The 19,759-nt window shown below is 60.5% G+C and overlaps 3 protein-coding genes across 4 annotated transcripts; 2 read left to right on the top strand and 1 right to left on the bottom strand.

The window, feature by feature from the left end:
• Nucleotides 1–135: 135 nt before the first annotated feature.
• On the bottom strand, nt 136–4,765 carry TCHP (trichoplein keratin filament binding). 2 transcript variants are annotated; one of them, XM_071445258.1, is made up of 12 exons: nt 4,533–4,763; nt 4,280–4,460; nt 4,079–4,135; nt 3,435–3,503; nt 3,072–3,230; nt 2,757–2,869; nt 2,409–2,475; nt 1,974–2,146; nt 1,668–1,749; nt 1,308–1,493; nt 1,148–1,237; nt 136–691 (listed from the first exon to the last, which is right to left on the bottom strand). In XM_071445258.1, exons 1-12 carry the CDS (start codon nt 4,703–4,705, stop codon nt 659–661), a joined length of 1,383 nt encoding a protein of 460 aa, XP_071301359.1. In that variant the 5' UTR covers nt 4,706–4,763; the 3' UTR covers nt 136–658. The 2 variants fall into 2 exon arrangements, with proteins under 2 accessions (XP_071301359.1, XP_071301358.1); XM_071445257.1 differs by having other exon boundaries at nt 4,280–4,765.
• Nucleotides 4,766–5,824: 1,059 nt separating this feature from the next.
• Nucleotides 5,825–8,629, top strand: GLTP (glycolipid transfer protein). The gene is made up of 5 exons (XM_071445263.1): nt 5,825–6,037; nt 6,718–6,779; nt 6,972–7,105; nt 7,564–7,714; nt 7,878–8,629. Exons 1-5 carry the CDS (start codon nt 5,935–5,937, stop codon nt 8,058–8,060), a joined length of 633 nt encoding a protein of 210 aa, XP_071301364.1. The 5' UTR covers nt 5,825–5,934; the 3' UTR covers nt 8,061–8,629.
• A 47-nt stretch (nt 8,630–8,676) lies between these two features.
• TRPV4 (transient receptor potential cation channel subfamily V member 4) lies at nt 8,677–17,421 on the top strand. The gene is made up of 16 exons (XM_071445244.1): nt 8,677–9,115; nt 11,309–11,753; nt 12,755–12,927; nt 13,085–13,237; nt 13,370–13,510; nt 13,601–13,899; nt 14,348–14,527; nt 14,611–14,769; nt 14,883–14,975; nt 15,139–15,212; nt 15,298–15,463; nt 15,663–15,729; nt 15,948–16,261; nt 16,393–16,520; nt 16,723–16,844; nt 16,977–17,421. Exons 1-16 carry the CDS (start codon nt 8,770–8,772, stop codon nt 17,117–17,119), a joined length of 3,003 nt encoding a protein of 1,000 aa, XP_071301345.1. The 5' UTR covers nt 8,677–8,769; the 3' UTR covers nt 17,120–17,421.
• The last annotated feature ends 2,338 nt before the right edge of the window (nt 17,422–19,759 follow it).

Here is a 19,759-nt window from a genome sequence, read left to right as displayed (position 1 = left end):
GTTGTGGATGGTAACAGCAAGGAATGAACTGCAATAATCAACTCAGCCTCCTCTCCTGTTGCTGCTGTACGTTTGCTCATGTAACAAAACCAAATCCTTGTTCAGGTTTCAATTATTCATTATTTATGAAACAAGTGAAAAACAATGTTTAAATCTCCAGCACCTTCTGGAGAGGAAGTGGCCAAGCACTGCTGCCACAGCACACACGATCTGGCTGATTTGCAATATACATTATTAATTAACTCCTCACAGTCCAGTGGGAAGCCAGGCACAGCCTGATTCTCCAAGGTGGGAGTGACACAGCCCCACAGCTCCTCTTCCTGGGGAGACACAGATTCTCTTGTGGCTCAGGTCCACAGGGCCCTTTTTTTTTTTTTTTTTGCTGGATTGGTTCAGCCTCTCACATACTGAAATACATGAGCACAACTCCAGAATGCAAAGTGAAGCAGTTCACTTCTCTGAAGGTGCTCACACCTCCACATTCCTGGAGACAGTAGAACTTCTCTTCAGCTTGGCCACAACTAAATGTTTTCAGAAATCTACCGAGTCAAGTCTTGATCTCACAGTAGGCTGTTCCAGAGGCATCATTATTTCAGGAGTTCCCCGAGTCCTCAGAGTTTTCTTTCTGTAGTCTGGAGCTGCATCTCATGCTCATTCCTCAGGTCCAAGCTGCTCTTGGGTAACTGTAGAACTAATGGGGTCAAAACAAAGATTAGCACAGGTTTAGGGGCTCTGGAATTAATCCACACAAACTCTTGAGCATGCACAGGAGCTGATGGGCTGGGCAGGGGCTTTAGGTAGGGTTACTCAAATTTGATTTTAGAGCCAGGCAAAGCAGGACAGTCAACAAAGACACTGAGCAGGGAAGTTGCACTGTACCAACTGCACTAATGCACTTAAAATAAATCCTTTTCAGCACAGAGCAAGATTGGAGGCATTAGCAACACATCTGCCTCAAAAATTCTTTAAAAATTAAGGCCTAATATATAAATATCATCAAAAAAGAAAAGAGAGAAGTGTAGAGTTCTGTGAGGGGAAGTGCCCTAGCACTGTGCTGTCTAAAGTGCAGATCAGAGACAATGATGGTGTCACTCTCCAAGATGGGCTCCTGTGTTGGGGTGACCCCTGTGCCAGTGTGTGACCTTACCCTGCTGTGCCAGCCCTGCTTGGCCTCCAGGTGCTGCCGGGCTGATCCCTCCTGCTGCTGCTGCTCCTCTCCCAGGCTGAGCTCTGTCCCCTGTGCAGGGGAAATGGGGTGAGATGGGGCAGCCTCAGCAGCCAGGTGTGTATGAGGGAGCTCAGCCTACCTGTGCCTGCAGCTCCCTCCCGTGGGCTCTCTGCTGCTCCTCCTCCTCCTCCTGCTCCTGCTGAGTCCCTTCCTTGGCCTCCTCCAGTTCTTTGATCAGCTGCTCTCGATATTTAATGGACTCTGCTTGGGCCTTCCTGTTCAGCTCCATCTTCTCTTGGATCTGGCGCTGCCTGCCTGCAAGGACCTGTGCAAAGGGAGGAGATGGTGAAACAGCTCCCAGGAAACACACCAGACAAAGCAAAAAAATTCCATTCCACCCTGGTGTGGAAGGCTGTAGCTTTCCAGAGAGTGGTGGGTTACCAGTGGAATGATGGTTTCATTGAGCCAAGGGGGACACATCATCAAGAGAGGTCATCACCTCACTCATCAGGCGATCTCTGGCCACCTTCTCTCTTTCCCATTCTTCTTCCCTCTTCTCCCACATTTTTTTTGCTTCTTCCCTAAAGGAGAGAGGAGGAATTATCTCTGAGGTTAACCCCCCTGTATACCCCACAGGCACAGACAAGCTATCCTGTGCTTTAGAGGAGACCTTGGGTTTCTCTTCAGGTTTGTTCCCTGCCTGTTGGTGTGTCTATCCCACCTGTACCTCTCAGTGACCCCCCTGGCCCGGAACACTCAGCACACATGGAGTCTTCAGGTGAGGTTCAGAGGTGGACAGACTCACCTGAAGATAGTCTCAAGCTCTGCTTCCCTCTCCTTTTCCAGCTGGAGTTGTTCCTCAATGACCTTCTTCATCCAGGCCACGTCTGCCACCGCGCGTCCCCGCTGCGCACTCTGCCAGCTCTGATCCTCCTCTTCTTTCTCCAGGAGGACTGATAAGATTTGCCTGTCTGTCTCCTGGAGAAAAAAACATGGGATTAACAACTATCCAACAGCCTTCCAGCCTGTGTGCAGGGCTCCTCTAGGCATTACTGGGGACAGTGTCAAGGGTGTGCTCAGCAAGATGCTCCATCTGCTGCTTCCCTGTGAGCTCTGTGCTCCAGCCCTGTGCACAAGCCGGAAGGGGCCTCCTAATCTGTAGGAATCAGAGGCAGACACAAACCACACACAACAACTTTTTCATCACACAGCATCTATAAAGTATAAATTAATCTCTTACCAGCTCCTCCTGTACCTGCTGCGCTCGTCTCCTTAACTGGACGTCACACTGATGCTTCAAAAAGCGACTGAAGGAGGAAAAAAGCAAAATTAAAAAAAAAAAACAACATTCACACTGACTCTAAAGCAGCACATCTTTGTAGAGCAGCACCTGGGGAGGTACATCTGTGACAATGCTACCAGAAACAAAAAGCAGTAACAGCACCAGTGCCTCTGCTCCTAGGCTGCTGTGGGCAAGTCCACCAAAACCCAGATATTTACATCCTACCACTGCTACCTGGAATATCTCCTTGTGCCCCAAGTAGTGGTGTGGGCACAGGAACAGATCCTATCCAGAACAAGCTCCTACCCAAGCTCTTTCTTCCTCCGGTGCTCTTCCATTTGTTTCCTTTCTTCTTCCAAATTCTCCAGCTCCCACCGCTGCTTTAATAAATTCTCTTGTTCCTTTTTCAGCTTTGTTGCCTAAAAAGGAAAACACAAGCACCAAGAGAGAGTACAACATCCCAGAGAGCATGCTTGACCAGAATTTGTACCCTGCTCTGCTCCTCTGCAGGCAGGGAAAACCCTCCCTGCAGTGCAAACATGGAGAGGTCAGGTCAGCCTTGCTGTATTTCCAAGTGAAGCAACAAATTCCTTTCTCCTATGAGGAGAAAGTCAAGATTACCTTTGTCTCCTGCAGTTTCAGTTCTTCTATCTGCTGAAGCAAGGTCTTCTCCAGCTGAGGCTTCTCTTCCTCTTGTCTCGTTCCTTCCAGCGCTTCCCCTCCTGCCGTTTCGTATCTGTTTTCATAACGTTTCTTCTCTACAAGTTTGGTCCCCTCTTCCTTTCCCAAAGAAAAGAAAACAGCATTTCAGGTTAGCCTGACACAAAGAGACAACTTCTGGCTCAGAAAATCCACAGAGCAAGCCGGATGGCTTTGTTAACAGTGCCCTTCCTGGCAGCAGCTCCCATGGCGTAAGTGTCACCTTCCACCCACACACATTTCAGAGACCTCCCAGTGACCAGAACACCAGGGCTGCCCCCATACCTTGTTTTCTTGTGTTAGCTGATCCCTCCAAGCCTCCCTCATGTGCTTCCCGTGCAGCTCAGACTCTGCCTGGAGACACAACAGATGTAACAGGGCCATCAGTGCCAGAGGTTCTGTCCCCCAGGACCTTCCAGACTCTCTGGAGCAGCACCTGAAACCCCAGGAGTATCTGCCTCTGCAGAGGTGGGCTCATCTGAGTGTCCAAGGTGCCCACCAGGTCCTGAGGGTCATTGTCACATGGGAAACACCGCAGTGACAGTGATACAGGACTGCGATGTTGGAGCAGTATGTGGGTGGAATGAAGAATGAGGAAGCACCACAGCATGGCAGGTACAGCTGAGATATTAAGATTTATATTTTTTGTATTATTTATATTTTATGTGCCTGAGATATTTACATTGTGAGTTCTGGAAATTTGCTCAGAGTCTGAACAGATTTCTGACTTTTAAAAATACAGCTTTGAGAGAACTTCTTAAAACTATTTAAACTTAAACCCTTTCACTTCTTTGCCTTTTGTTTATCAGAACTTGGGGCAGTTGCTGTGATGTAAGATGAGCGACCACAGTAGAGATATGATGACTTTCAAGTTAAAAACCAGTTTAATAAATACAAGGCAGCAGGGACTCAAGAGAAAGCAACATCACCTCTCGGAGCTTCGCGTTGTTTTTGTTCCAGCGCTCCTGCAGCGGCGGCTCAGCAAACTGGGAATACAGAGCTGGGTCAGGTCAAGATACGGGATTGCTCAGCATCCCAAACCCCGCCGAGGCTGTCAGGGCTGGCAACTCCAGCAAGTCCCGCTGGTACAGCTGAAGCACGGGACGAGCAGGGCCGGGCCGCTCCCTCACCTTCCTCCCGCACTCTCCGGGGCCGTCCCGCAGCTCCTGGCTCCGCATCCCGCCCCGCCGCCGCTCCCGCAGCTCCGCCGCCAGCGCCTCCCGCTCCTCGCCCAGCAGCCGCCGCAGCCGCTCCCGCCGCCGCTCCAGCCGCGCCGCCGCCTCCTCCGCGTCCCGTCGCGCCGCCGCCGCGCTGCCGCACACACCGGCGGTGAGCGCGATCCCCGCACCGCCCCGGGACCCGCCGCACCGACCGCGGCCGTACCTGGGCGGGGGGACGCGGGGCTCGCTCCACCGCGCCTGCAGGGAGCAGGCGGCGGCGGCGCGGGCGAAGGCGCGGCTGGTGCTCTCCCACTGCTGCCGGCTGCGCTCCTGCAGCTCCCGCCGCTCGGCCGCCCAGCGCTCCGGGCCGCGGCCCCGCCGCAGCCACAGCGACATCGCAACGCGCCCGCCCGCGACGGCTCCCGCCGAGGGACACGGCGAGACGGGCTCCGCGAGCACGGAGGGAGGCGGGGACCGACGGAGGGAGGCGGGGAGAGAGGGACGGACGGGAGATGGAGCGGCAGCGGGGGATCGGTTCGCTCCGACCCGGCCCGGCGGTGCTGCCGCGTCCCGAGCGCTCGCAGATGTGCGGGTACAGCCCGGGCCGGGCGTGGTGCCGCTGTGCTGGCTCGGAGCGCGCAGCACCGCGGGGTTTGTGGCGCTGTGAATATCTCAGGGGTTAAAGGTTTCTGTTTCTGCCCGCCTTGGCAGGGCACCAGCGCGGCGGCGCCCGCAGCGAACCCAAACGGACCGGCCGCTGAGTGAGCCAGGACAGCCCGGGCAGCGCCGGAGGGGCTGCGGGCATCCCGAGAGGGACTCCAGGCATCCCGAAGTGAGCGCTGGATATCCCAGGACAAGCTCCGAGCACCCTGGGGTGGGCTCAGGGTATCGCAGGCACCGCGGAATTGGCTCCTGGCACCCCAGGAAGGGCTTCAAGCGTCCCGGGAGGGGCTCCGGGCAGCACGGGAGTCTGGCAGCGGGGAGGGAGGCGGCACCAGCCGGCAGCCCCCGCCGGTGACCCGCAGCTCCCCGCACCCGCCTTGTATCCGCACCCGCCCTGCCAGGCACCGATCGCTATCGCCCCACGACCTGTTTTTCCAGAATAACCAGTAAAAACACCATATGTGGGGCCCTGCCACCGGCAGGTCCGCTCCCCACGCAGCGGGCGGGCTGAGCCTCCCTCCGCTCCCACCTCTTCTTCACCTCTCCGTGTCCCCGCTTGGTGTCATTTTCCCACCCAACCCCTCACTGAGGTGTGTCATCACTGCCGCGCGTTGAGGTTTGTTTTCCATCTGTTCCCTATAAAATATTTATCACCCGTGAATAATTAACGCCGGCCCGCCTGGCGCTCGGAACGCGGCCGGGGCAGCGCACGGCCCCGGGCACTGCCAGGCCCCGAGTCTGAGGGGGCGATAGGGGCGTGGTTTCCTCTTTGCAATGAAAGTCCCGTCCCCCGCCGCTCTGACCAATGGCTGCGCATCGGCCGTACGGGAGGTGCGCAGCCATTGGTCGGAACGGTGGGGGGCGGAGCGTGGCGTGGGCGCGCTGCCGGGTCGGCCCCCGCTGCCTCAGAGCCCCCTCAGCCGGGGAGCGGTGAGGGGGAAAGCGGGAGCGCTGTGCCGGTCATGGCGCTGCTGCTGGAGCACGAGTTCAAGCCGCTGCCGGCTGATAAGCAGATCGAGACTTTGCCCTTCCTGGAGGCCGTGGCGCACCTGCCGCCGTTCTTCGGTGAGACCGGGGTAGCCGGGGCTGGGAGATGCGGGCTGGGACCAGGCCTGCTGCGGGCTCAGCCGCTCCGGGTGCCCCCTCCCCGGTTCTGGGTGGTGACCCCCCTACCTGATCCAGGGCTCACGCCGGGCTTGGCTGCTCTGCCAGGACCGGGGTTGCATCACGATCCTGTCAAACCCGCCGAGCAGCCCCGTTGGGAAGCGTCCTGCCATCCCCTGGAGCACCCCATGCAGAGGCATCGCCCGGGGCAGGCGCTGCCATCCCAGCCGTGGATCCCACCCCGTGTCGGGAGACGGGTGGGTGTCGGCGTGGCCGCCCTCGTGGCACAGTGTGCCCGCTGCCCTCCACAATGTCAGCTATTGTGTGGCGGCTCGGTGGCAGCCGCGGAAGGGCAGGACGTGGGGCTGCCTGCCTGCCTGCGGACGGGCAGTGTCCGGTGCCGGTCAGGCTGTTCCAGGATGTTCTGCCAGGGCTGTGTCCCGGAGCCACGGGGATTGGAGGTCACTGGTGGGGCCGCAGTAGATGGCAGGGCTGTCCCAAGGGCCAACAGCTGTGTATGAAGCTCAGAGATCCCTTTCTGGGTTCAGTGCCTGGGCTGTGCTTAAAGTGAAACCTGTTGGTTTCGGGAAGTGTATGGTGTCCCCTGTGTCACCAATTGTCCTCCCTCCCTGTCTCCACAGATTGCCTGGGGACTCCCATCGTCTACTCACCGGTCAAAGCAGACCTGACTGGAAATATCAAGGTAGGAAGGGACTCAGGAGGGCTGAGAGAGGAGAATCCCTGGGGAGAGATGCTGAGGGACTGGAGGTGTTTCATAAGGCTTTTCTTCCTACGGGGACTTGGCTTAGCAGTGGCTCACCCAGTCACAGTTTATTCCCAGAGCTCCTGCTCAAAGTCCCTGCTCCTTGGTGCCAATCCCCTTTTCTGCCCTCAGAAAATCCGGGCGGTTTATGACTCCAACCCTGCCAAGTTCAAAACGCTGCAGAACATCCTGGAGGTGGAGAAGGAGCTGCACGGCTCGGCCTGGCCCAAGACAGGCGCGACGCTGGCGCTGATGTGGTTGAAAAGGTGACTCACGGCGTCGGGAGCTGCTGTGGCTCTGTCCCGGCATGTGGGGAGCTGGAGAGCTCCAAATGGAGGCTGCCTGTGCTGGGCTGGGCCCTGTGGGCTGGGCAGCTGGAAGTGGGGTGCTGTGTTTGGGGAGCACAGCTGTTGGGAACCCCCTCCTCAAATCTCCCCTCTGGGAATGCACAGGGGAATTCAACCTCAGAGCATGAGCCCACAAATTGGACAGGGCAGTGCCTGGAGGATCCATGGGGCTGCACCTGACCCTGCCCAGCTCAGCCCTCAGCCCTGGCCTCACCTGGGGGTTCCATCCTGCCCTGGAGGCTCCATCCAGCCCTTCTCTCTCTCTCTCTTCCCTGGATGGACACACAGGGACAGGGACAGGCCCTTGGAAACACCAGGCTGGAAGCTGGGAAGCAGCACCCACTTCCCTGAGCCCAACATCTCTGCTCTTCTCCCAGGGGTCTGAAATTCATTCTGGTGTTGCTGCAGAGCATCTCTGACGGTGAGAGGGATGAGGAGCATCCCAACCTCATCCGAGTGAACGCCTTGAAGGCTTACGAGATTGCACTGAAGAAATACCACGGCTGGATGCTGCAGAAGCTCTTCACGGTGAGCATCCCCTCCCTCTCCAAGCACCCAACCACCATCCCTAAAGCTGTTCCCGTGCACTGACAAGTGTCCAGAGAGCCCACAGCACTGGCACATAGGAACAACCCAACCCATGGTCTCTGTTGGGTTTGTGGGAGTCAAACACCCTCTCCCTGTTTTACAGGGCTCAGTCTATGCTCTTCCCTACAAATCCGATTTGCTGAAGGCCTTGGAGAAGGGTAAAGAAGTCAAGGAAGAGGAAAGCATAGAAAAAATCCACCAGTTTCTCACCAGGGTCACTCCAATCCTGGATGCAATTTATGAGATGTACACGAAGATGAACGCTGAGCTGAGCTACAAAGCCTAAAGCTGGCACAGGATTGGCACAGATTAAATAACGTGTGATGGGTGTTACCTATGTCTTCATCACTGAGGCAGCTGGGGCGGCTCCCTGCTCTCTGGTGACTTCGATTCCTCTCTGGATCTGCAGTGGATAATGTCTTTTCTAACCAAAAAAGTAACAGTAATTAACTTCCTATTAAGAATACGGCAATAAAACAATTGTGGGTGTCACCCTTGGATTTCCCAAGAGGAAGAACAAGTGTTTCTAGTCCCAACCCCTGGATTCCTGTCTCCAGTGGGGCAGGGAATGAAGTGTCCTGCTGATGAATGAAGTGGTACTTGGGCTGTGCCTGGAACCCACCGACGGGCACCTCGTGTTGATTGGCACTGGATTGTCCGGAATGATGCCCATGGAGGAGGAGCTGATGACTTTCCTGGGTGATCCCAATTCTTCCAGTGCTGGCCTGGGATCAAGCCCCTGTGCTGGGATTCAGAAACCAGGGACTGTCCCCGTGGTGTTTGCGGTGCCTTATGAGCCCCCCTCGCCTCCTGAGCCCCAGGAGCAGCAATTAATAAAAACTGACAGTACCCATGGCCTGGGAGCCTCATTTGGGGCTGGGTCAGCCCCAAAGGGTGTTTGGGGAGACTCTTTTGGGCAAGGTGTTTTGGGGCAGGGCTGTTTTGGGTAGGGAAATTCGTTTTTTTTTTTTCCTAGGGGAGCTGTTTTCAGGAGGATGTTTTGGAGCTGTTCCTGGGAGGCTGTTTTGAAGCTGTGTCCTAGGAGAGCTGTTTATGGGAGGGTTTTTGGAGCTGTTCTTTGGGAGGCCTGTGCCAGAGACGTTTTTCCTGGGGGGCTTATTTCTTGCAGGGTATTTTGGGGCTGTTCCTTCTGGGCTGTTTTGTGGCCGGTGTTCCCGGGAGACTGCCCGGGGGCGGGCGGGGGCCGATCCCGAGGGCGGATCCCGGTGGCGCCTCCGCCGCTGGAGCCGGGGCCGGGGCGGGGAGGGGCCGCTCTGGGGACCGGCCCCGGGCGACTCGGCGGCGCCGGAGCCTACGGGACTTTCCACGGGATCTTTGGCGGTACGGAACCGGGGGAGCGGGGGGCACCACCGGGAGTGGGACGGGCCGGGACACGGGCACCGGGGCTGGATGGAGCCTCCGGTGCGGGGACACGGAAACTGGGGCAGGATGGGGCTCTCCGGGCAGCACACGGCGAGCGGGGCAGGATGGAGACCCCAGGTGAGGCCGGGGTCGAGGGCTGAGCTGGGCAGGGCCAGGTGGACCCTCATGGATGCCCCGGCACTGTCTGGGCAGCTTGGGGATCGTGATCCGAGATTGAGGTGCCGGGTGGGTTCCCAGGCGAGCTTTGAGGAGGGGGCTCCGAACCCCCCATGCTGCCCACACCAGCTCCTGGCTGTTGCCGAGGTGAGCACGGGCCCGGCAGTGAGGATGATTTTGGGAAGCAGCTGCATCACTCGGGATGAGGATTTCCGACAAGAACTCGCTGTGGTTTCAGTGATTCACTCCCACCCTTAATCACCCTTTAATGTCATGGGACACCCTCCCTGCCGCCCACCCATGGATGTCCCTGCACATCCCGGTGTTGGTGACAGCGTCCGTGCCCCCGTGGTGGGCAGGAGTGGGCACTGACTGGGGACACTGGTCCAGCTGGGAGGTTGGGATGCTGGGAAGAGGTGGGAGCACACGTGGGGTTTGTGTTGGATGCAAGAGCTGTGCCTTGACTCAGTTACTCCATGAGGTGAGGAAGTTTGAAAAATCCAAACCCAAATAACCGAGGGGCCAAATCAAACCCCTGTGACAGCACCTTTCCTGGCAGCATCTGGGCTGACGGCACCAGCCCTGAGTCCCTCATTCCCCACACAAACTTCAGGCTTCAAGGCCGGTGACAGCAGGTGTGGGACAGCCAGTACTGTGTCCGGGTTTTCCCTAAAACTGCATTTTTTTCGGGTCCCAGCAGTTTGGACAGGTCAGGTGCTCCATCCCCATTCCCAGCCCGCAGGGTCCGTGTGCTCGGCAATTCCCTTGTCCAAGGTCAAACCGGCCATGCGAGGGCCCCTGTTTGCATGGGGTCAGGATGTGGGACCTGCGGGCTTTGGCAGGTGCTTGTGGAATTTCTTGCAGAGGTGGGGATGGCAGGAAAGTCAGCAAAGAGGAGAAACTGTCAGCTCTGTGTCCCCCAGGGCTGCACTGTCCTTTCTGGGTGTCCCCCAGGGCTGCACCAGCCCCGCTGGGTGTCCCCAAGTGTGGCAGGGAGGGGAACCACTGCCTGAGCCCCCTCTCTATTGCTGCAGGGTTTGGGGCCGTTTGCCACCCTCATCCCCCGTGCCCACGGGAGCACCGTGTGGCTGCCAGCACCCTCGGCCTCATTCGAGCCCTTTCCCCGGGCTGCGCTCCCGACAGGGCCGAGCCTGCCGCTGTGGCTTGTCGCACAGAGTTTCAGCCCAGCACAAAATGACACGTTTCCCGCTGCCTTTTCCGTCCCGGGAGGGCTGAGCTCCCCGCGGGCGGGAGCCGTGCTGAGCCCTAACGCTGCTGGGTTTCACCGGGGGGTTTTGGTGGAAATTGGGGCTGGGGGAGTGCCTGGGCTCAGTCACTTGGTGTCCCGGGCGTGGCGGGCAGGATGCGGTGACACGGTACAGCGCTCTGCTGGCCGCGCCGATGGCACGTCTCTCCTTCATCTCCACGTCCCTCTGGGTAACCTAAACCCGTAATTTCTTCCCAGCCGCTGTTCCTGCCCCCCGCCCCGTGCAGCGCCCGTCCCCTCCCGGTGCCCAGACCCGCGTCCCACCGAGCCCCCCTGGCTTGTGGAGCATCAGGAGCAGCCCTGGCCCCGCTCCCAGCCCTGCTGCGGTGGCAGCTCCTGCTGCCTCTGGGCGCTTCCCTGGCCGCTTCCTTGGATGTGGGGAGTATCCCAAGGAATGTTTTCTTTCCTTGGGCGGCAGATCGCAGCGCACAGGGTCTGCTCTGTGCCCTGTCCTGGGCTGCACCCCGGCTGACCGCAGCGGGGCCGGGCTCGCCCTCGCCCAGCACGGCAGCGCCGCAGCCGGAGGGGCCCCCGCAGACGTGAGGGGTCCCCGCAGAGGGTGGGTGGGTGCCGAGGAGAGCCGGGACAAGGCAGGACCATCCGGGTGACTGAGCTACAGCGGGTTCCAACCTCCGCCAGGGTGGGTGTGGAACCTGCCCCGCCGCGGGGCTCGGGGAGAGAGGATGGGGAGAGTATTTTGGGGGTGACACGGGGTTTTCCTCCGCCAGGTCTCCTGCTCTCGTGGAAGGAGCCGGGGGTCACAGCCAGCCAGGCAGGTCAGTCGTGCCCGTCCCTCCGCGCAGGGACCATGGCAGACAGCGAGGACGCCCCGCGCGATGCCGGGGAGGGCGCGGGGGAGGACGGCTCCCTCCAGAACGAATCCTTCCCGCTCTCCTCTCTGGCCAACCTGTTCGAGAGCGAGGACACCCCGAGCCCCGCCGAGGCAGCCCGGGGTCCCCCCGGCGCCGGCGATGGAAAGCAAAACCTCCGCATGAAATTCCACGGGGCCTTTCGGAAAGGCGCCCCGAAGCCCATGGAGCTGCTGGAGGCCACCATCTACGAGTCCCCCGTGGTCCCCGCGCCCAAGAAAGCCCCCATGGACTCCCTTTTCGACTACGGCACCTACCGCCACCACCCCAGCGAGAACAAGCGCTGGCGCAGGAGGGTCGCGGAGTGAGTACGGGACACCCCGGTGGGGACGGGGATGTTCTGTCGGGGACACCCCGGTGGGGATGAGGATGTTTTGTCGGTGACACCCCGGTGGGGATGGGGATGTTCTGTCGGGGACACCCCGGTGGGGACGGGGATGTTCAGTGACTGGGGACGTGGGGGGACCTCCGAGCGGCACTTTGGGGTGCTTTGGGCAGAGATGCCGCGCACAGGGAGCAGCTCCCAGTGAGTCCCAGTGGCTGTGCCGTGCCGTGGAGGGGCTCCGCAGCCCCCGGTACCGCGGGGCCGGGAGAGCGCTCCCCTTCCCCCTGACGGGCGCCATGAAAGAGGCTCTGTGCGCCCGGCCGCTCCCCTGGCCGGTGCGGCCGTCTGGCTGCGGCATGAAAAGGCTTTTCAGGAGGGCCTCCACCCTGCCCGCGCCAGGAAACCGGAGCCGGGGGGGGCAGCCCGCGGCCGGACGCACAATGCCCCTCTGTGCCGGGCACCTGGGGCGGCCCGCCAGTGTCCCCACCCAGGGGTGCAGCCGGCTTAGGAGAGCGGGATGTTCCCCGTGGAGGTGGGTGGAGGGGGGCAGGATGCCCCATGGGCCCTCAGACTGGAAGTCACCGGCTGGAGCAGCCGCCAAACGTCCTGCCCCCATTCCCGGTGCGCGGAGCTGCCGCCGGTCCGTACCCCCCGCTCCGCTGCCGACTGCTCCGACCGGTCTGGCTTCATCCGTGGTGCCGGAGCGTGACCAAACCCGCGGCCCGTCCCTCCTGGGGGGCACAGCTGGGGGCCCCAAGCGCTGCAGCACCTGGGTGGGAGCTGGCAAGAGCTGGCAAGAAGGCACTGGGAGCACCGGGCTGCTGTGGACGGGGATGCTGCCCTGGCCTCATCGGTGACCCCCGGCCGGGAGATGTCCCCACGTGCCTGTCCCCGGTGGCTGAGCACCCTCAAGCTCGTCGCACAGGTGGGGGAAGCAGAGGCAGCGGCTCCCGTTCCCAGCGCTGGCGTTTCCCCCGCAGGAAGCAGCCGCCCGCCGCAAAGGGGCCGGCTCCCGAGCCGCCCCCCGTCCTCAAGGTCTTCAACAGACCCATCCTCTTCGACATCGTGTCCCGGGGGTCCCCGGCCGGCCTGGACGGGCTCCTCTCCTTCCTGCTCACCCACAAGAAGCGCCTGACAGACGAGGAGTTCCGAGGTGAGGACCTGGCTGTTCCTTGCCCTGGTGCCAGGGCTGGGCTGTGACCCCTGGCGATCCCTGTATTCCTGAGGGATGGGGATGCACAGCTCTGGCATGGGGAGCCGGGGGCCTGAGGGGTTTGCCCTGGCCCCCCCTCAGCACCCTCCACTCGCAGAGCCCTCCACGGGAAAGACCTGCCTGCCCAAAGCCCTGCTCAACCTGAGCGGGGGCAAGAACGACACCATCCCGGTGCTGCTGGACATCGCCGAGAAGACGGGAAACATGCGGGAGTTCATCAACTCACCCTTCAGGGACGTCTACTATCGAGGTGGGGGGCGTGGGGCCACTGCTGGGGGGGGGACACTGGGCTGGTTCGGGGACCGGAGAAGGGACCTGGGGAGGCTGGGACGCGGGGGAAGTGCCGGGACAAGGCGGTGGCTGACAGGCGGTGGTGGCACAGGTCAGACAGCCCTGCACATCGCCATCGAGCGCCGCTGCAAGCACTACGTGGAGCTGCTGGTGGAGAAGGGAGCAGACGTCCATGCCCAGGCCCGCGGTCGCTTCTTCCAGCCCAAGGGCGAGGGCGGCTACTTCTACTTCGGTGAGCAGGGAGGGAGCCGGGGGGCTGCACCCCGAGGTGTCCCCGCAGCGGGGAAGGGGTGACCCGAGCCGCGCTGTTGTCCCCCCGCAGGTGAGCTGCCCCTGTCGCTGGCCGCCTGCACCAACCAGCCGCACATCGTGCACTACCTGACGGAGAACGGGCACAAGCAGGCGGACCTGCGGCGCCAGGACTCCCGCGGCAACACCGTGCTGCACGCCCTGGTGGCCATCGCCGACAACACCCGCGAGAACACCAAGTTTGTCACCAAGATGTACGACCTGCTCCTCGTCAAGTGCGCCAAGCTCTTCCCCGACACCAACCTGGAGGCTCTGCTCAACAACGACGGCCTCTCCCCGCTCATGATGGCGGCCAAGACCGGCAAGATCGGGGTACGGTGTCCCCCCCGTCCTGGGGACGTCTCCCTGCCGTCCCTGCTGAGCCCTGTCACACTCAGTGCATGCACGGCTTCTCTCGGCTTCTCTCTGCAGATGCTGGTGGAAACCTGGAGGTGCAGCCCTATTAACCTGGCTAATTAACACCCCTTTGCGTTCTGGCCCTTTCCCAATTAACTCCAGACCCTCACACAGCCCAGCTTCTCCCCTGACCTGCCCTTGGCTTCTGGTGGGGCAGGCAGGGGAGTCACCAAAAATGCAGAAGCTGCAGCATCCTGCAGGGCTGCCACAGTGCCTGCATCACCCCAGGAGCGCCTGGGAGCACCCTGAGCCCATTGGGGTGCAGGGAGGGGGTTGGGGGATGCACCCAGCATGGGGCGGGAGGAGGGCAGGGTGGAGGCAGGTCTGTGGGTAGCAGTCCTCCCTCCATCCCTCCCTCTGGCAGATCTTCCAGCACATCATCCGGAGGGAGATCACGGATGAGGACGCCCGGCACCTCTCCAGGAAGTTCAAGGACTGGGCCTATGGCCCCGTCTACTCCTCCCTGTACGACCTCTCCTCTCTGGACACCTGTGGGGAGGAGGTGTCCGTGCTGGAGATCCTCGTCTACAACAGCAAGATCGAGGTGTGCAGGGCTGGGGGGCCTGGGAGGGGTCTGGAGGGGCCTGGGTGGCCCTGTCCCCTCTGCCATCACCCATGTCCCACCAGAACCGCCACGAGATGCTGGCTGTGGAGCCCATCAACGAGCTGCTGAGGGACAAGTGGCGCAAGTTTGGGGCTGTGTCCTTCTACATCAGCGTGGTCTCCTACCTCAGCGCCATGATCATCTTCACCCTTGTCGCCTACTACCGCCCCATGGAAGGCCCTGTGAGTCCCCAAGCTGGCACAGCCCCACGGGCCAGCCCTGCCTTGCAGGGGGGTCTGGCAGGGCTCTGTCCCAGGGGATGGGGGAGCAGCTCAGCTCTGTCCTCTCCCCACAGCCGCCCTACCCCTACACCAGCACCGCCGACTACCTGCGCCTGGCCGGGGAGATCATCACCCTCCTCACTGGAATCCTCTTCTTCTGCACAAATGTCAGTGTGGCAAGGCAGGGGGTCCTCCCATGGGGACACTGAGCTCTTTGGGGTCTCCAGGGGTGACAGCCCTGTCCCCTGAGGCATCCACCCCTGCCAAAGTGGCCTCAGACGTGGGGACCCTGCCACTCGAGACCCTCCAACCTCTGCCTCTCTCCCACAGATTAAAGACCTGTTCATGAAGAAGTGCCCAGGTGTGAACTCCTTCTTCATAGATGGCTCCTTCCAGCTGCTCTAGTACGTGGGGAACCCCCAGGGCCACCACCAGCCACTGCACCCCCCAGGCTCGTGGCTGCAGGCTCTGACCCCAACTCTCCTGCAGCTTCATCTACTCGGTGCTGGTGATTGTCACGGCGGGGCTGTACCTGGGTGGCATCGAGGCCTACCTGGCTGTCATGGTCTTTGCCCTGGTCCTGGGCTGGATGAACGCCCTGTACTTCACCCGTGGGCTCAAGCTGACAGGGACCTACAGCATCATGATCCAGAAGGTCTGGTGGGGTTGTGGGTCTTGTCCTTCTCCAGGGGTGATGCTCCTGTGGAATTACAGCCTAAAAAGGTCCCTCCAGGCTTTGTGAAGGGTTCCTGTGGCTCTCCACTGCCCTGCTCCCAGCCCAGATGTGCCAGTGGCACAGCTTGATGATGATGCTGTGGTCCAGCACACCTCACCCTGCTCTCCACCACTTTCAGATCCTCTTCAAAGATTTGTTCCGCTTCCTCCTGGTCTACCTGCTCTTCATGATTGGCTATGCATCAGGTAACCAGCCAGCTCCTCTGGCTGGGGCAGGGACAGCTCCTGGCTGGGCAGGGGGCTGCAGACCCCCAGCTCCATCCCACCTGCCCACAGCCTCAGCCTTTGCCTCCTCCCACGGTGGAGAAGGTCTCAGCCAGCACGGAGCCACACTGGGGCCCATTGTGGATCCTGTCCTTGCCACTGCCCCTATGGACTCGCTGTCCCTGTCCCTTCTCCCCCAGCCCTGGTGTCCCTCCTCAACCCGTGTCCCAGCAGTGAGTCCTGCAGCGAGAAGTCCAACTGCACAGTGCCCACCTACCCGTCCTGCCGGGACAGCCAGACCTTCAGCACCTTCCTGCTCGACCTCTTCAAGCTCACCATCGGCATGGGCGACCTGGAGATGCTCGAGAGCGCCAAATACCCCGGCGTCTTCATCATCCTCCTCGTCACCTACATCATCCTCACCTTCGTGCTCCTCCTCAACATGCTCATCGCCCTCATGGGCGAGACCGTGGGCCAAGTCTCCAAGGAGAGCAAGCACATCTGGAAGCTGCAGGTACCACCCTGGGTGTGGTGGGATGGGATCTCCAGGAGCTGCCTGTGCCTGGAGGGCTGCAGCCTCGAGGCATCCTGAGCTCCATGGGCAAGGCACCCCCATGCTCAGGCATTCCCTGTTGTCCCTGGCAGTGGGCCACCACCATCCTGGACATCGAGCGCTCCTTCCCGGTGTTCCTGAGGAAAGCTTTCCGCTCGGGGGAGATGGTCACTGTGGGGAAGGGCACGGACGGGACCCCCGACCGCCGCTGGTGCTTCAGGTAAAGGTGGGCACCCTCGGAGGCTGGGGAGCAGCTGAGCCTCTCCCAGCAGCATTTTTGGGGGCCTGGCACCGTGCAGCACTCATTTACTGGGTGGTTTGTAGTGGTCTGGAAGCAGCTGGCATTGCTGGTGGGTGCTGGAGGTCCCGCCCTGGCTCCAGGGCACTCCGTGCAGCCCCTGCGGGTCTGACCTTCCCCACAGGGTGGACGAGGTGAACTGGTCCCACTGGAACCAGAACCTGGGCATCATCAGTGAGGACCCGGGCAAGAGCGACACGTACCAGTACTACGGCTTCTCCCACACCATGGGCCGGCTGCGAAGAGGTGAGCGCCCTGCTGTGGGCTGGGACATCCCTCAGGATGCTGCTGGCGGCCTCTGACGAGCCCCAGGAGCAGATCTGGGGGCCTGGCAAGCAGCCACAGATGGGCTTTGCGCATCTCCCGCCCTCTCCACAGATCGGTGGTCGACAGTGGTGCCACGCGTGGTGGAGCTGAACAAGAACTGCCCTCCGGAGGAGGTGGTGGTGCCCCTGGGGAGCATGGGCACGGCGGAGCCGCGGGAGCGGCGGCACGGCCCAGCCCCGAGCTCCCCGCTCTAGCACGGCAGCACCGGCAGCTGATGGACTCTGCCCGGGCCCCCGGAGCGGCTCGGGAATCGCCGCTGGGCTGGATGGATGGTACTCGTCTGCTCCTCAGGGAATCGCGCAGCCTCTGTCCCCTCCGGCAGCCGCTGTCCCCGGCCGTGTCTCGGCTCTCACCGAGTGCCACCGCTTCACTTCGCTGTGCTGGGGCCATGCCGTGCCGGGAGCCTCGGCCCGGGGTGGGGAGCACGGCCCCCGCCGGCGCCGATGGTTTTGCCACAGAGTTTTGCACAAGGTTTATACGGTTATTTATTCAGTAATAAAGACTGACGCGCCACCGCCGTCTCCTCCCGGCGCTGAGCGATTCGGCGTGGGACAGCCAGGATGCCAGCAGGGTTTGGGGAGGGATAGGATGGAGGAGCTGCCTGCTCCCCAGTGCTAACCAAGCCAAACCGTGCCAAACTGTGCTGTGCCTTTGGGCGTGGTCACCCAGCAGGCTGAGCTCAGGTTTGGTGCACGGATGTGGTGTACAGGGATGTGATGATGTCCAGGTGTGACACAGGGATACGATGCACAGGTGTGAGACATGGATGGATATGATGCATAGGTGCAGTGCAGGGATGTGATGATGGTGATAGGTGTGGTGCAGGGATATGATGATGTCCAGGTGTGACACAGGGCTACAATGCACAGGTGTGGTCCAGAGATACGATGTACAGGTGTGACACATGGATATGATGTACAGGTGCGGTGCAGGGGTGTGATGATGCACAGGTGCAGGGATGTGATGGTGCACAGGTGCAGGGATGTGATGATGCACAGGTGCGGTGCAGGGATGTGATGATGCACAGGTGCAGGTGTGTGATGATGCACAGGTGCAGGGATGTGATGATGCACAGGTGCAGGGGTGTGACGATGCACAGGTGCAGGGGTGTGATGATGCACAGGTGCAGGGATGTGATGATGCACAGGTGCGGTGCAGGGGTGTGATGATGCACAGGTGCAGGGGTGTGATGATGCACAGGTGCAGGGATGTGATGATGCACAGGTGCAGGGGTGTGATGATGCACAGGTGCAGGGGTGTGATGATGCACAGGTGCGGTGCAGGGATGTGATGATGCACAGGTGCAGGGGTGTGATGATGCACAGGTGCGGTGCAGGATGCCGTGCGCGCTCGCTCCACTGGAGGGCGGCACACACCGCGCGATGCGGGCCCGGCCCCGGTCTCGCCGGGCTGGCCTCGCACCCCGAGCGCAGGGCCGGGGCCGCTACCGGGCCGCGGCAAACCGGCTCTCCGCATCCCCATAACATCCGTGCCCCATCCCCTCCCGTCCCTAGCCCATCCCTATAGATCTCCATCCCATCCCCATCCTCAGCCCATCCCATGCATCACCCCTCTGTAGCTCCTTTCCTCCTCATCCTCCCAGCCACCTGGTGAGCGTTCCTTCAGCAGCTGGACGTTGTGGGGGTGTGAAGGGGTGCTTTGGGTGGGCACCAGTGGCATGGTGACACGGTGGCACTGACAGAGACCCTGGCCAGGGCCTGGGGACAGCCCTGCTCTCTCAGCAAACGCTTTAGCAGCAGAGGGGACACTCCATCTTCCAACTTGATGAGTCGCCGTCAGCGTTAACGGCACCGTCTCCGTTTAAATGTGATTTACATACATCTCTCATATTGTGGTTTAAGTATTTCCCCAGGGTGAGGGATGAATATGTTTCATTATCGCTCCTTGGGAGAGGCGGAGGTGGCGGCTCCTGCTTCATAATCGAATGAGGAGCTGAGCTGCTCTGCTTCTAGGCTGGATCTTGGGTGAAAACAATGAACGTGGCTTTCACCCGACTGGGTCCGCAGTGGGCAGTCCTGGCTGGGTCATGTGTGGTGGCTGGGGAGCCCTGGAGCAGGACTCAGCCAGAGATGGGCTCAGCACCGTGGCTGCCCCCGGCCGCAGCACTAGAGATGGGATTTTCCAGTAAAATGAGACATAAACCAATTTCCTACCCTCCCGTGCAGATCTTAATGCCCCAAAGCCAAGAGGCCACATATCAGTGAGCTTTAAAGAGATTTGGGCTGTGGGAAGGACAGCTGTCACCAAGCCCCTGCATCACCATCACTTTACACCCTGCAGCGGCTCTGTGAGGACGGGGCCACCACAGCCACCGTGGTGACATCCCAGCACTGGAGTCCTCTGCCGCCTTCAGGGACTGGTTTTGGCCCTTTTACCCCCTGCCCCACCACGCCTGGAGCTGTTTCAGCCTCAGCTGGTGAACGGGGGGTGCTTGGCCCCGGCCCCCTCCCGCCCCTCCCCGCGCCGCCCTGCCAGAGATGACAAACCCAACAAAGGGAAGAGAAGAGCACTTGTCATCCAGAATGCGGAGCGTGGAAGCAAATTTATTTTTAGATAAATCTAAAGCTTAATTTGTGAAGCTAATATCAATCAAAATGAGAGATGGGTTTTTTTAAGTCCTTTTGCAGCCGTGCAATTTATACTGCCTGTCTCTCCTCCTCGCTCCCAAACAGCAAAGGCAGCCGCTAAGTTTAATATCAGCCTCATGCACACCTGCCTTAGAAATTTGTGTGATTATTGGTATTATTATTGGTATACTTTGAATAGGAAGGTGTTTGTAGGCCAGAAGCAGCATAGTTTCCTTTAGTGTGTTC

This window comes from Agelaius tricolor, unplaced genomic scaffold (assembly GCF_023055355.1).
Source record: "Agelaius tricolor isolate 1412-34295 unplaced genomic scaffold, bAgeTri1.0.p SCAF_20, whole genome shotgun sequence".
NCBI lineage: Eukaryota > Metazoa > Chordata > Aves > Passeriformes > Icteridae > Agelaius > Agelaius tricolor.
This window is presented reverse-complemented; position numbering and strand designations above follow the sequence as displayed.